This window comes from Leopardus geoffroyi, chromosome A1 (assembly GCF_018350155.1).
Source record: "Leopardus geoffroyi isolate Oge1 chromosome A1, O.geoffroyi_Oge1_pat1.0, whole genome shotgun sequence".
Classification (NCBI taxonomy): Eukaryota; Metazoa; Chordata; class Mammalia; order Carnivora; family Felidae; genus Leopardus; species Leopardus geoffroyi.
Window position 1 is genome coordinate 174212552 of NC_059326.1, and position 13617 is coordinate 174226168.

General features: G+C 51.1%; 1 protein-coding gene across 3 annotated transcripts in view; it reads right to left on the minus strand.

The window, feature by feature from the left end:
- Positions 1-6282: 6282 nt before the first annotated feature.
- CPLX2 (complexin 2) overlaps positions 6283-13617 on the minus strand; it is an 84372-nt gene continuing 77037 nt past the window's right edge. For all 3 annotated transcript variants that reach the window (XM_045500958.1, XM_045500959.1, XM_045500957.1), the window contains 3 exons: positions 11689-11808; positions 11377-11552; positions 6283-10602 (listed from right to left, as the gene is read on the minus strand). In XM_045500958.1, coding sequence (XP_045356914.1) covers positions 10405-10602; positions 11377-11552; positions 11689-11719 — 405 coding nt within the window. In that variant the 5' untranslated portion in view covers positions 11720-11808 and the 3' untranslated portion in view covers positions 6283-10404. The remainder of the gene's footprint in view (positions 10603-11376; positions 11553-11688; positions 11809-13617) is intronic.

Sequence of the window (13617 nt, forward strand, 5' to 3'; positions counted from 1 at the left end):
CTTTGAGAGGAGGTGGCAGGCAGGAGCTGGGACCAGCCTTGGGGTCCAAGAACCCAGCCTTCTCGTGGGGGACATGGGAAGCCTAGATGGGGCTGCTGTCCACTTTGGGAGTGCAATCTCCATTTATTTAGGACAGCAATATTAATAGTATTAGTCATCATTTATTAAGAACTTGTATGTGCTGGGCACTTTAATACATTTGTTGCCATAATTGGGCAATGCAAGTATTATTATCCTTTAGTATGGAGTCCCTGAGAGGTAAAATAATGTGTTTAAGATCAAATGGCTTCCACATAACAAGTCAGGTTTATAACCAGGTCTGCTTGGGAAAAACCCAAATGTTTCCTCATGATGCTCTGTTGTGTGTTCGTGTACATGTCTGGACTCTGAGCTCTCATGACCATATCAGATTCAGGTTTAAAAGGCAGCTCCTATCCCAGTGTTTGGCCATGGGGAGTTTGCTGGAGGAAGAAAGGAATGAGGACATGTTTGCTGAGTGGATGGATGAACGAAAGAGTAGGGGCAGAAAGTGGGATGAGGTATGCGTTGTGAGGTAGGCAGCCTCCAAGATGGCCTGCAGCCCCCAGTGATCGTCCCTTCTGCTGTTCATGCCCTGTGTAGTATCCTCCTACATTGAATCAGAGCTGGTCTGTGTGACCAACAGAATACTGGAGAAGCGATGGTGTGACTTTCGAGGCTAGGTCATGAAAGACATTGCATCTTCCACCTTGCTCTCTTGGATTACTCACTCTGGGAGAGACTAGCTTCCCTATCATGAGGACACTTCAGAAGCCCTTTGGAGAGGGAGACTTCTGCCAGAAAGCCAGTGCCAGTTTGGCAGCAATGTGATGGAGGCGTCTTGGAGGTGGATCCTCAAGCCCTAGTTAAGACTTCAGATGAGACCTCAGCCCCAGCTGACATCTCTTTTTTTTTTATGTTTATTTATTTTTGAGAGAGAGAGAAAGAGAGAGGGAGAGAGCAGGGGAGGGGCAGAGAGAGGTGGGGACAGAAGACCCAAAGCAGGCTCTATGCTGATAGCAGAGAGTCAGATGCAGGGCTCGAACTCATGAACTGTGAGATCATGACCTGAGCCAAAGTTGGATGCTTAACCAATTGAACCACCCAGGTGTCCCCCAGCTGACATCTTAATTGCAACTTTATGAGAGATCCCAATCCATAAATAGCCATGAAGCTACAACAGAATTTTTGACTCTCAGAAACTGTGAGAGAAAAAGAAATGTTTGTTTCACGCTACTAAGTTTTGGGATAATTTGTTATGCAACAACAGATAACTCATGCATATTGCTAAGTCTCTTTTGAGCTGATGAGAGCTTCCTGGAATAGGCAGTTTATTCCCTCCTGTCTCCTTTCTCACTTGTGACTCCTGCCTCTCAGTTTATTTTGTATGTATTACAGTAAAAAGACATGAGAGTTGGTTTTAAATCCAGGTTCCCAGTTTACTATTTGGATGACCTGAGGATTTTTATTGAAATTAATTCTTCTCCTTATCCCTTTTTACTTTTTATCCCTCCTTTCCTATCCTTTTTTCTTGTCTTCATCAGTCTTGCCATAGTAAGAGTAGCATTTTGTAGTAATGGCTGTCATTTTTTAAGTAACTGTTATGCACCAGGCACTGTGTTAGGGGATCCACAGACATTATTTAATTTAGTTCCCTTAATTGGTGGTGGTGGTGGGGTTAGTTATTATTGTATTCTATTATTTTGTTTTTTATTTTAATTCCAGTATAGATGACATACATTATATACTCATTTATTTTAAATAGATAAGGAGACCAAGGTCCAGAGAGTCACATGCCCAAGACCGGACAGAAAGAATCAATATTCCAAGCCAGGTTTGTCTGCAAACCAAAGTCTATGCTCATTTCCATTATACGTCTCTACTTCTGAGCCCGTGTTGTAATATGTAACATGGGCATAATTCTGACCTCACAGATCCCTGTCAGGATGAGCAAAGGTGGTGCCTTTAGAGCAACAACCCTATTATGGCATGGAGCGAGGGCCTAGTAAGTGGGAGGCTTCCTTGATCTTCCTATTCTCCCCTCCCCACTTATGTACTTTACAATGGGCTATCCTAGCCCTTATATAGACACGGTCGTGTCATTGCCTGTCACTGTAGTACCAACAGGGAGTTGATGAGACCGATGGGCCTGCCCCAGGATGGACGGGGTGCATACTTGGGTCTGGAGTCCAAGGAGATGGTAGCACTAGCAGCTCTTGCTCACCCACTGACCCTTACCTTGTGCTAGCCCTGTTCCTGCCCCAGCTCACACAGAGATGAAGGAAGGAAGGAACACGCATTCAAACCTAGGTCAGTACCTGTGGAGAGGCCATTGTGTAGAGATGGCTCCAGCTGGAGGATCCCAGCTGAGAAAACGTTGGGGGGTGGGGAGGGATATTGAATCATCTCTTAGATCAGGCAAGAAATCCCAATTAATTACAAGTGCTAAGTGAGTGGTCTGGAAGCAGACTTTTGCAGTCAATTAAAGGGATGCTGGAGGAGGCTTCATTAACCCCCTGCCTCCTGGCAACTTTTGGTTTAGGAGAAAGAAGGCATCTGTCTGTAATGAGCTCCCCCACACTGTGGGGAATGCAAGCAGAGAGTGCCCTCCACCAAAGATGGCACAAGACGGACTCCTGGGTTGCATGGAAGGATGGATTCGTGATGTCCTATGTTTTGATCTCTGTGGTAAATGAAGTAGTAAAGACATTGCTCCATTTGGAGGCCAGCCCATGCACAGTGCAGTTTGTGCTTTTCTTGTCCTTCTCCAGCATGGACAGCAGAATGGCCACTAGACTCTCCCCGGGTGCCTCAAACACAGAAGCCCCAAACTAAACTCATTATCTTCCCCCAAACCTGTCTCCGCAAATTTTTCAGATCTTGAAGAATGGAGCCACCCAAGATGGAGACACAGGCTTTGGCCTCAACCCCTTCCTCTTCCATGCCCTACACATTCAATCCTTAAGTCCTGCCAATTTGCCCTCCTATGTAGTACCCCCAATTTATCTGTTTCTCTCAGGCCCTTTGCCGTTGCCTAAGGTCGGGCCTTACCATCTCCAGCCTTGACATTGTACTAGCTCCTTCTTGGAGCCCAGTTCATTCTCCTCCCAGCCCTAATGATCTTTCTCAATCTGCCCACCTGATCGTATCACACCTCTGCTCAAGACCCTTCAGTGGCTCCCCGTGGTCTGCAGGGAGAGCCCAAGCTCCATCTCCTGGCACCCTGGTTGATGTCCCCAGGCTTTCAGCTTTTCATCAAGAATTTAATAAGCTCCTGCAAATGTCCCCTGCTTCTCCCTCCTTGACACCCACCACCCATGCTCAGACTACTTTTGTCTCCTCCCTGCTTTTGCTCATGCCAGCCCTTCCGCCTGGAGTACCCTCCTTCTCTACCAGGTTGACTTCTTATTTAAGACTCATCTGAGATATTGCCTCCTCCCGGGAGCCTTCCCCAAGCATCCTGAGTTTGCTTTTATCACTGCACATGTTATGGTGGCTAATTGGCCTATTTATCTGCCTGTCTCCTCCTTTAGCAGGTAGATTCCTGGTAGAAAGGGCTGTGTGATTGGTGTTCTCGGTGTCTAGTGTGTGATTGGTGTTCTTGGTGCTTAGCAAGTGGTAGGAGCTCAGTAAGTGCTATTTAAGAAAGGGTTAAGACTATGAGGGGAAGACCTTTGGGACTAACAGTGAGAGGATGCTGTCATTTCCCGACTGGGGCACAGGATTCTGTGGGGTGCCACTGAGTGTCAAGGAGGGGCAAAGTGGGCAGAGGAGAAGCATCTGAGTGTCTGGGGCTGAGTTGTTTACTGAGGAGGGACCTGAGTCTTGAAAGGACAGTGTCTCGTGTGCTGATAGAGCACACAGATGGACTTCTAGGGAAGCCCAAAGACCTTGTGTTCCATTTCTCTCCAATCTTCATCCTTGGAAGGCCCTCAGAGCCTAGCCACTGACTCTGGGAATGGTCTCAGTCTTGCAGAGGCCTGAGGGAAACCAACTATTGGCCCTTATTCTGCTCTGACACATTTCCTCCTCCACTTGGGACCCTGTGGTAGATGAGGTTTGGTTCTGGCTCCTCTGAGGTCCTGCTCAACTCCTGCTTCTTTGTAGGGAAGGGGGGAGTTGCATCAGGCTCCATGGGGGCAGACCCTAAGATGCCCCCCCCCCAGTGATCCCTGTCCTGTTACATCCTTGTGTAACCCTCTCCCTATGGGTGTGGGCAGGACCTATGATTTCTAACCAATAGAATATGGTAAAAGTGATGGGATATACTTGCCCAATCAGGTTACATAACATTGAGGCTTCCATCTTATCAGCCTTCTCTGTTGCCTTCTTGGCTTGCACACTTGGATGAAGAAAGCTGCCATGTTGTGAGCTGCCCTAATGAAGGGGCCCACATAGTAAGAAATGAAGGACAGCCTCTGGCCAACAGCCAGCCAGGGACTGAGGCCCTCAATCCAACAGGAACTAAATCTTGGCAACAATCACATGACCTTGAAAGTGGCCCTTGACATCAGTTGAGACCCCAGCCCTGGCCTGCACTTGACTGCAGCTTGGTGAGAGACCCTGAAGCAGAGAACCCTGGCCTCCTGTGAGAAACTGTGAGATAATAAATACATGTTGCTTTAAGCCTCCAAGTGTGTGGTAATTTGTTATGCAGCAGTAGATAACTAATACAGCCTCCCAGTGCACACTGAGCTCCCCTGACTCTGAGAGGCGAGGAGACCTGTTAGCCTTAGTGCACTAGCCCAGACTTATGAGAGGATCTGGGAGAAAGGTAGGATGAGTGATGTTAGGGCATAGGAGAGAAAGGGGTCAGGTTCTGCCTCCCCTCCCCCTATTGTCCAGTAGGTGCAGAGAGCTAGAGGAAAAGTGACTGTGGCCACCAAGTAGAGGAGAGGGAGATTGGTCGCTTGGATCCTGAGTCAGCACTGGGGTTCCTAAGGACCCACTACAGGCTAGACTCTGCAGTGCGTGCTGGGAGGCATTGGGGCACCAGCCAGCATGACACCTGGAAGAGCTCCCAAGTTAGAGACAGACACTGCAGCGGCATAAATTGTAGTAGGATTTATAAGGTGCCATTCAGTGAATGGTTGGCACGCAGTGCTAAGAGTGTGCATGTGTGACCCCATTTCTTCCTCACAACTGTGGAGGTCAAAACAATTATTATCCCATTTTACTTGCAAGCACACACTCAGAGGGGTTAAGTGGCTTGTTCAAGATCACTCTGCTGGGTGACAACCCTCTGGCAAACCCAGGGCTGCCTGAGCACATAGTTGTGATGCTCTGTGTGTTGTAAGCACAGCAACAAACCCCGCTGTGGGAAGGGGGATGGGGGGCTGTGTCAGGGTGGGTGTCACACAGGAGGTGACATCTTGCTGGATCTTGAGAATTTCAGGAGTACACCAGGGAGGGGAAGGGTACCATTCATTCCAGGCAGAGGGGAAAGACTCAGCATGTGCATACCATGTGCGCTTGGCTCAGAGTTGGGTGTGGGTCTAACCTAGTAGGTTGGGGTCATATCTTACAGGGCCATTTTGACGATTTTGCTGTTGTCCTGACCACTGAAGGGTGCTGGGCAGGAGAGTGACATGGTTAAGTTTGTGTTTTGATGAGTCTTCTGGGCAAGGTGGGGTGATGGGGAGAGGATGGACAGAGGGAAGAGGCAGAAGCTGGGAGACTAGTATGTGGGGAATGGGAGGTGCCTAGACAAGTGGAGACAAAGTGAGGCCCAGCTTAAGGCAGGGCAATGGTGGGGACAGCCGAGGGTGAAAGAAGGTTCTCGTCTTGTCCTGACTCAACAAGGTCTGGGAAGTGTCTGTGTCCAGGAACAATGCTGAGTGGCACCAGCTCCCACACACGGCCTGGCAGAGAGTAGGAACTCCCTCGGTGTTGGTGGGTGACCAGTAACAGACCTTTGCCCACCCACGGTTCTTGGCTTCATGTCGGCACACCATATCCCAGGGAGCTTTCAGAGAAGGATGGCCAGAGATGGGGTGTGGGGTATTGTGACCAGGCTGGAACACCAGCTCTGGGGGGTTTTCGTACAGTTGAACTTGAAGGGCGGGAGGTGAGTGGCGCTGATCTCTGGGGGCGAGCCCTGACTCTGGCCTTCATTTGTTTCCAATGTCCCAGCCAGAAGTCAGGGTAAAATGGGAGGTTTTCTGAGACCTCTTGAACATTGCAGGTCAGCCCCCCTTGCCTTAGCTGGTGCCCCATGTAACCCTGGTGGTGCCAACAGACAGAAAAGGACAGACAGACTAAGAGTTGCTGTACAAGGTCTTTTCTTTGTTGTCATGGTTGGTTTGGTACATCTTAGCATCTGCGTCATACAAAGGGGGGAGCAACAGCCATGGCTTTTGGTCAGGTTCAGGGGGCATGAGGGGGTGCCCCTCCCCTCCCCCCAGGCACTGACACATTTAAAGAAAGCAGAGCAACAAGGACACAGCACAGATGTGGGAAAGGGATTCCCCCGCGAGAGCAGGATGGTCGTCCTCACCTGGGTCTCACTAGGACCCCCACCCCCATCCCAGGGCCAGTGGGAGCACCTTCCAACCTCTCCCCAGTGAAGAAGGTGGGCAGCAGGAGCAGGGAGGGGAGTAGGGGACATGTGGGGGAAGGCATATCTTCAGGCATACCCTTATCTGAGCCATCTGATCCCCAGCTGCCTGTCCAGTCAAGGGCCTGTGAGGCCCTCGAAGGATGGAGCAGTTGGGCGGTGGCGTGGGCAACCCTGCCATCTAGGGGCAGGACTCTCAGGACTGGGGCTCTAGCCATAGCCTGGTGGGGGTAGCTTCTTTCCTCATCAGGCCATCTGAGAGGGGCCTGGGCTGCTGAAATACTTCAGTTCACTATCTCTCCCCTTCTCTGTCTCTCTTCCCTCTGTGCCCTCCCTCCCTCTCTCTCTCCCTTTCTGTCTTGTCTCCATGTCTCTCTCTCTCTCTCTCTCTCTCTCTCTCTCATACACACACACACACACACACACACACACACACACCCATACTTAAGAGGGTCTCTTCACTTCCTGCTTGCCTTTGGAGGAGACCCCACACGGTGTTGCCACTTCCTGGAGCTTCTGAACCTGGAGCTGAGGATGTCCATGTGTGGAAATCCTGGCTCGCTGCCAGCACCGGCATGGGCGATCCAGAGAAGCCTTCTCCCTCCTTTCTTGAGGATGAGCTCCCAGGCACGCAAGCCTGGCAGTGGCCTTCCCTGGCAACCACGCATGCCCACATCAGGTGGTGCCCACTCCCTTGCATCTCATTGTTTGCACCATATACAAATGATTGCTCCTTCTTATTTCTCTAGCTGAAGAATGTCTCTCTGGTATGTTGCATGTGTGCACTGAATTCTGGGACTGCTCCCTCCCTACCACAGCCTCCTAAGTGTATCACATGCATTGCCCCATTTAGGTGTGACACACTCATCCCCCTCCCATCCAGTGGGTCACACACACCTCCCACCCCAGGTACATCACGTAAACATCTCTTCCCTGCTAGAGCACACCCCACACATATTTTGTACCCCCTCTCCCTCCAGCTGAGTGTGTTGCACACAACATCTTCACTGGGTCACACACTAGCTTCTTTCCACAGGTCTGCATCGGGAATGACAGTCATCATGTCTCTCTGGACCCGAAGTTGATCACCTGGCAGTGGTTGGAGCCAGGTATGGCCCATGCTGAAATTCTCCCCTGCTCCTGCCTCCAGGAAGACCTCTAGTTCTGCTCAGGGGTAGGCCTGAGGATTCTGGAAGAGTCTGGGACGTTTGCCAGACTTATCCAGCCAGCCTGGAGGGTACTCTCCTATGGGAAAAATCCAGAGCCCACTGGCGGTGCAGAAGGGCTGTGGAGACCACCAGGGACATTCTCTGAGGGGCTGGTGTCCCTCAGGTCCACCTGGGATATCTTGCATGGCTGTGTTCCCCTGCTCATCTGAAGCTCCCTGGGCCTCAGTCTCTGCTGCCCATCTGTCATTTTCTGTGCTCTGGCACCACCTTTGAGATCTGTGGGCCCCTGTCAAGGGGGAGACGTTTTCAAACACTTGGGATCCACATCTGTGTCTGGCTGGGGCTCACACACAGGGTCTGGGGAAGCCTGGGGCCCCTTGACTGCACCCTGCCTATCTCTGTCCCAGGACCCCAGGGCTCTAGAGAATGACCATCCTGCCCAGGATTAGAGACACAGACAAGCAGACAATAGGGGTGCGAGGTGGCTCCCCGTCACAGACACAGGCACAGACACAGGCCCCTTGGTGGGGCAGGACACAAGGGCACAGGGGAGGGGGAGGGGGCGGGGGAGAAGGGCAAGTCCAGGGAGCTAGAGCTGCTGGAGCCCTGCTCCCTAGAGAAGGGACAGACCAGGGGATTTTTCTAGTTCCCTAAACATATGGATTGTTTTGTCTCATCTTTAAAGTATTGCAGTCTAACTGATATGGCTTTAACTATTGGAAACGGACAGAGAAGACACATGTCTGTCTCTGAAATAAAAGCATAAATCCACTAAAATGGAAAACCTGCAGAATGCAAACTGGGGTCAATGAGGCAGGAGCTTCGGGGGCAGGCAAGTCGCCCCCTCCCTGGGCCCTGCTTTTGGGGTAGGCCCCGATAAGGGCCCAGCATGGCTTCTTGGGGCACTGCCAGGGTCAGTCCCAGTGGGCTTCTGAGGACCTCAGGCAGGAACCCTCCAAGGGCGGGAGGACTCTAGGCCAAGGACAAGGTCTCCTGTTGGATGTGGCCACCCACGGCCAATGGTTTGGAGGCCAAGAAGGGGGTATGTTACCTATGTTCTTTCTCCCGAAGCACACATTCTGCACACAAGTGCCTATTCAGAGCCACACATGCACACAACACTCTCAGCACATCTGACAGTCTCTCAGACACACACTGTACAACTTCTAACACATACCCATTGCTGCAGACACTCCTGCTATTTTGAAAACACATGCAGATACAGGCTAACACATGCAAACTTGACCACCCATATAAGATGGCTAGAAAACAGATATGACACAATTTCAATTCATACATACCCCCTCAAACAAACACACATACACAAGGCTGCCTAACATATACAATCTCTAACACAAGGGTATGATTAACATACACATACAGTCTCAACACACACACTGACAATGCACCCATATGTACAATCTTTGGACGCACAATTGCTGATGCAGTCTCTGCCACATACACGCATGTGTGCATGCACACACACTTTCCTCTCTCATTTGCTCCAAGGCCCCCTGGTTCTCACACAACTGACTGAGCAGGAGGCCTTGACAGTTTGGGGTGGAGGGAACAAATGCCATTTTCACACATCCCAGAGGAGAGTTTGTTCTTGGCCAATGAGATGAATGGACAGATGCCTTCTGTCAAGTGGGAACTGGCTTCTCCCCAAAGGCTTGGGGCTTTGGCCAGGAAGGGTCCTCCTGGGGACCATGGGGCCCTGGAAGCACATGAACAGGATGGGTTGGGGAAGTGGGGTGGATAGGAATGGGGGCAGCTTGGCTGTACCAATGGTGAGGTCCCATGGCATGGGCCATCACTGCCCAATGGCTCCAAGTGTTTTCTGGGGGGCCTGGGAAGCCCCTTGGCTGGGCAAACTGGGCCCAGCCTGGCAGTGGGGCCCCAGGACCCAAGCAGAGAGGGGGGAGACAAGGGGCTGCTCTACCCTGGGGCCTCTCCACAGATGAGTTAAAGTCCAAAGAGGATCCATTTGGAGGGACTGGCTTGGCAGGGGCCATGCCTCTTCAGGTGGGGGTTGGGAGAGGAGTGCTCCTGGGCTGGGTGGTGTCATCTCAGGGGGAGGGAAGAAGGAGAGCCCCAGCCTCCTGCCCAGACCTAGGCCTGGCCAGAATACAACAGGGCCTCTCAGGCTGGGCCCTCACAGGGCAGGCTTACCCTGACTCCCTTCCTTAGAACCAGGCCACTCAGTGCCCCTACCCTGACCTAGAGGCCCACTGTGGGTCAGAGGCCAAAGGTCAGCATGCTGGGCAGGGCTGGAATGTGTCATTACTTTGGCTGGCTGGGGACAATGGTCCTCCTGGCAGTGGGGTGCATGAAGGAATGTATGGGGGTTACCACACTAGCATAGACCTTAGGCTTCTGGAGGGGGCCCTCAGTGCCTCTGGCACTGGATTCAACGCCCCCTGCTGGGGGAAGCTGTCTTCCCTTTTTCAAGCAACTGGGAAGTGAGGTGGGGGCTGAATACCCTGGGATGAAGGGGGTGTTAGGGAGTGCTGAGGGGGAGGAGTCCTGGCCAGGGAAGAGGGGCAGAGGTCAATTGAGGTTTTCCCCTTCAGAACTGAGACTTAACTGAATGAAAAGAAAGAACCCCCCAAAAAAAAAAAAAAAGTAACAAGTGGAGTGGGAACAGGGCAGGAGGGCCGGTTACTTCTTGAACATGTCCTGCAGTGGCCCGGGGAGGTATTTGAGCACCGTGTCCAGGATGCTCTCCTCCTCTTCCTCCTCCTCATCCCCACAGCCTGCAGGGATAGCCTTCTTGGGCCGGGTGAGGCTTCCCTCGCAGGGCTGCTCCAGGGCTGCCTTCTCCTCTGCCTCCTTCTCTTCCTTCTTCTTCAGCCCGTACTGGGAAGGGGGGGGGGGGGCAGACATGAACATGAATGGGGCAAGGAGAGAGCTGGATCTCAAGGTCAAGCTGGCTCATCCGGGGCCACCACTCATGGAAACTCCCCAAGCCTTAGTCCTCTCATCTATAAAATAGGGATAAGGACGCCTTCCTTATGGGATTGTGCCTGTTCTCGGCAGGTGTTCCAGAAAAGAGAGTCGGTGCATAGGGTTTCCTTTAAAATTAATACCTGCCCATAATAACTTCTCTGCCCTTCTGACATCTCCCAAGATTTCACATCTGAAAGTCTTCCCATAGGTTTCGATGACAAAACTTGATCTGAGCTGATGGGAGGCTACTTATAGCCTTGTTTTTTTTTTTTTTTTTTTTTTTTTTTTTTTTGCAGTGGTGAGACTAGACATGTATGGAACTGCTTGGCATCAGGTGGCAGCTGCAGACCCATTGAGAGTGACACGTAACAATAACAGGTGCTTAGGGCACTACGTACTTTCCCCAAATTCCCAAATTCTGGATTGCAAACATTTGGTCTCCAGTCTTGGGCACAAGACTGCGGACCATAGCAGCAAACATTCGGGAGTGCTTATCGTGTGCATTATCTTACTTAATCCCCATAACCCTCCTTTGAGGGAGGTGTTCTTGTGACACTCCTTACTCCCTATGAGGAAGAAACCTAGTGAGAGCAGGGATTCAGGGCAGCCTGAGGCTGGGGTTTGGGGGGACCGGCTTGACCTCAGTTCCTTACTGTCCCACGCGGATGGATGGGTGATGCTGACCTTGTCTCGGATCTGCTGCCGGACCTTCTCACGCTCAGCCTCCATGCGCGCATGCTTGGCCTTACGCTCCTCCTCCTGCTGCCGCAGTGCTTCCTGTCGCTCCTCCTCCTTCTTCTGCGCGTCTGGGTCCTTCTCCTCCTCTCCCCCCAGCATCTTCCCCATATCCTTGGTGGCCCCTAAATCGGGTGGGGTGGGGAAGGAGAGGATGGGGTCAGGGGGGACCAGGGCTGGGGATAGAAGGACTTGGTGCTCTGCGGGCCCCTCCCACCTGGATTGAGACCCAGGTCGGGGAGTGAAGGGTGCGGGACTCACCTCCAAGGGCCTGCTTCATGACGAAGTCCATGACGCCGGCTCTAGTTAGCGTGCCTTAGCCCGCAGCCAAGGTTGCATGCAGGGCTCCTGACAAGGCCTGGCTCAGAGATATGGGTCAACCTGCAAAAGTGGAGTCAGGGATCAGATGGGAGAGGCCTCTGCACAGACAGACAGCAGCCTCACCCTGGTTCGGGCCCCAGGCTGCATCAGCCCAGGCCAAGACCCAGTGCTCTGGCACTCAATGGAAAGGGGCTATTTCCTGAGTACTTGCTGCGTGCCAGGCACATATGTGTGGCCAAATATCTTCTGCTTCCGATTTTAAAACCTCATCATGCCCGTATGGCTTTAATTGGAATGAGTCCAGGAGTGCTAGAAAGAAGGGGGAGTTTGGAGTCAGGCAGAGCTGGGTTCTCATGCCACCCTCATTCCTTATTCACCATGTGACATTCAGCTAGTTCCTGAACCTCCTTAAGCCCCAGTTTCCTCCTCCATAAGATAGAATGGCAGTGCCTCTTTTCCCAGGGCTACTGTGGAGACTGGAGAAAATTCCAGCCTGGGCCACTGGGCCAACCACTAGATGGAATGAGCAGGGGATTAGGGCCCCAGCAAATCAGAGGCCAGTGAAAAACTGAGAACAGTCAGCTTGGATGAGCATATCCAGACTTCTGAAATTAGGCAAATGGAGAAATAAGTTACTTTTATTTCAGGAAACATGTAAGTTTTGTGTTTTATAGCTTAATATTGATTTTTACTTTGAATTACACATGGGGGTTGGAGACATGATAATCTTCTTGGGGCTTAGGGCCTTTAAAGTACCGAGCACGGGCCTTGTAAGCACTCAGCTTGTGTTAGTCCTCCTCTTCTCTCTAAATTACCAACTTTCAATTTTTATTATATTTTTTATTCTTTCCTTTTTGGCCTCAGAACATTTTCTCCAAATAAAATCTTAATGAGAATCTCAGTATGCAAGATCCCAATGTTAGTGGGGCGGGGAGGGTAGAGAGCTTGGAGCTTCCCTCCATCCTTGACCTCCTTCTACCTCGTTCCCCCCACATCCTTGAGAATTTGAACCCTGATACTGTAACTCTGAGAGATTTCCTTTTTATTTTAACCATTCAGTTTCATCACTGGCTTTTCATAGACAAAGCCATCGCAAATCACTTTTTGGGTGTAGATGGGAACATCCCTGAGCTATCTAAAGGGTGATGTGGTCACCTGGGGTGAGGCCTACTCCCCAAGGCCTTTCAGCCCACACAGCCTTGGGGGCTTTATGATTTGCTGGGAGACAAAAGGGAAATGGTGGCAGAGAAGCAGGCTGGATATCACAACCAGGTTGAGTTCAAGGTCACTGGCTGTTTGTTGATGATTTTCTTCATTTCTTTCAAAATGAGAAGACATATCAGCAGACTGAGATCTTTCTATCAAATGGGGCCCGAGAGTTTATTTGAGGGTTTCTACATGATCATACCACCTGACAGGTTGTTTTGAGGAAAGCAAATCATGACGAAGTAGGAAAACATCCCCAGGGGCTTTGGCATCAGACACACCTGGTTAGAAGTCCGGGCTCCAGTACTCCCTGGCTGTGGCCACCCTGGGGAAGTGTCAGTTTGCTCCAGGACAGCGAGGGAGTATTAAGCCTACCCTTGTACTGGTGTTTGAAGAAGAGGAGACACTGGTCAAGTGACTGGGTATGTAGCAGCTGCTCCTTAATGTTGGCCATTGCTGACTGCATATTTGTGAGGACGTGTCGGAGCAGGGTTTCCAGGAAATGTAAGAGAACCCACCCTGACCCAGAATTCTGAGTGTGAAGGCGGCTCAGCTCAGTCAATTAAGATGTTTTTGCTGGATTCAAAAACATTGTAAAAAACTGCATTTCTAAGAAGAGGAAATGAACAATTTAATAATCAAATGCTTTCAGGAACTATTGGG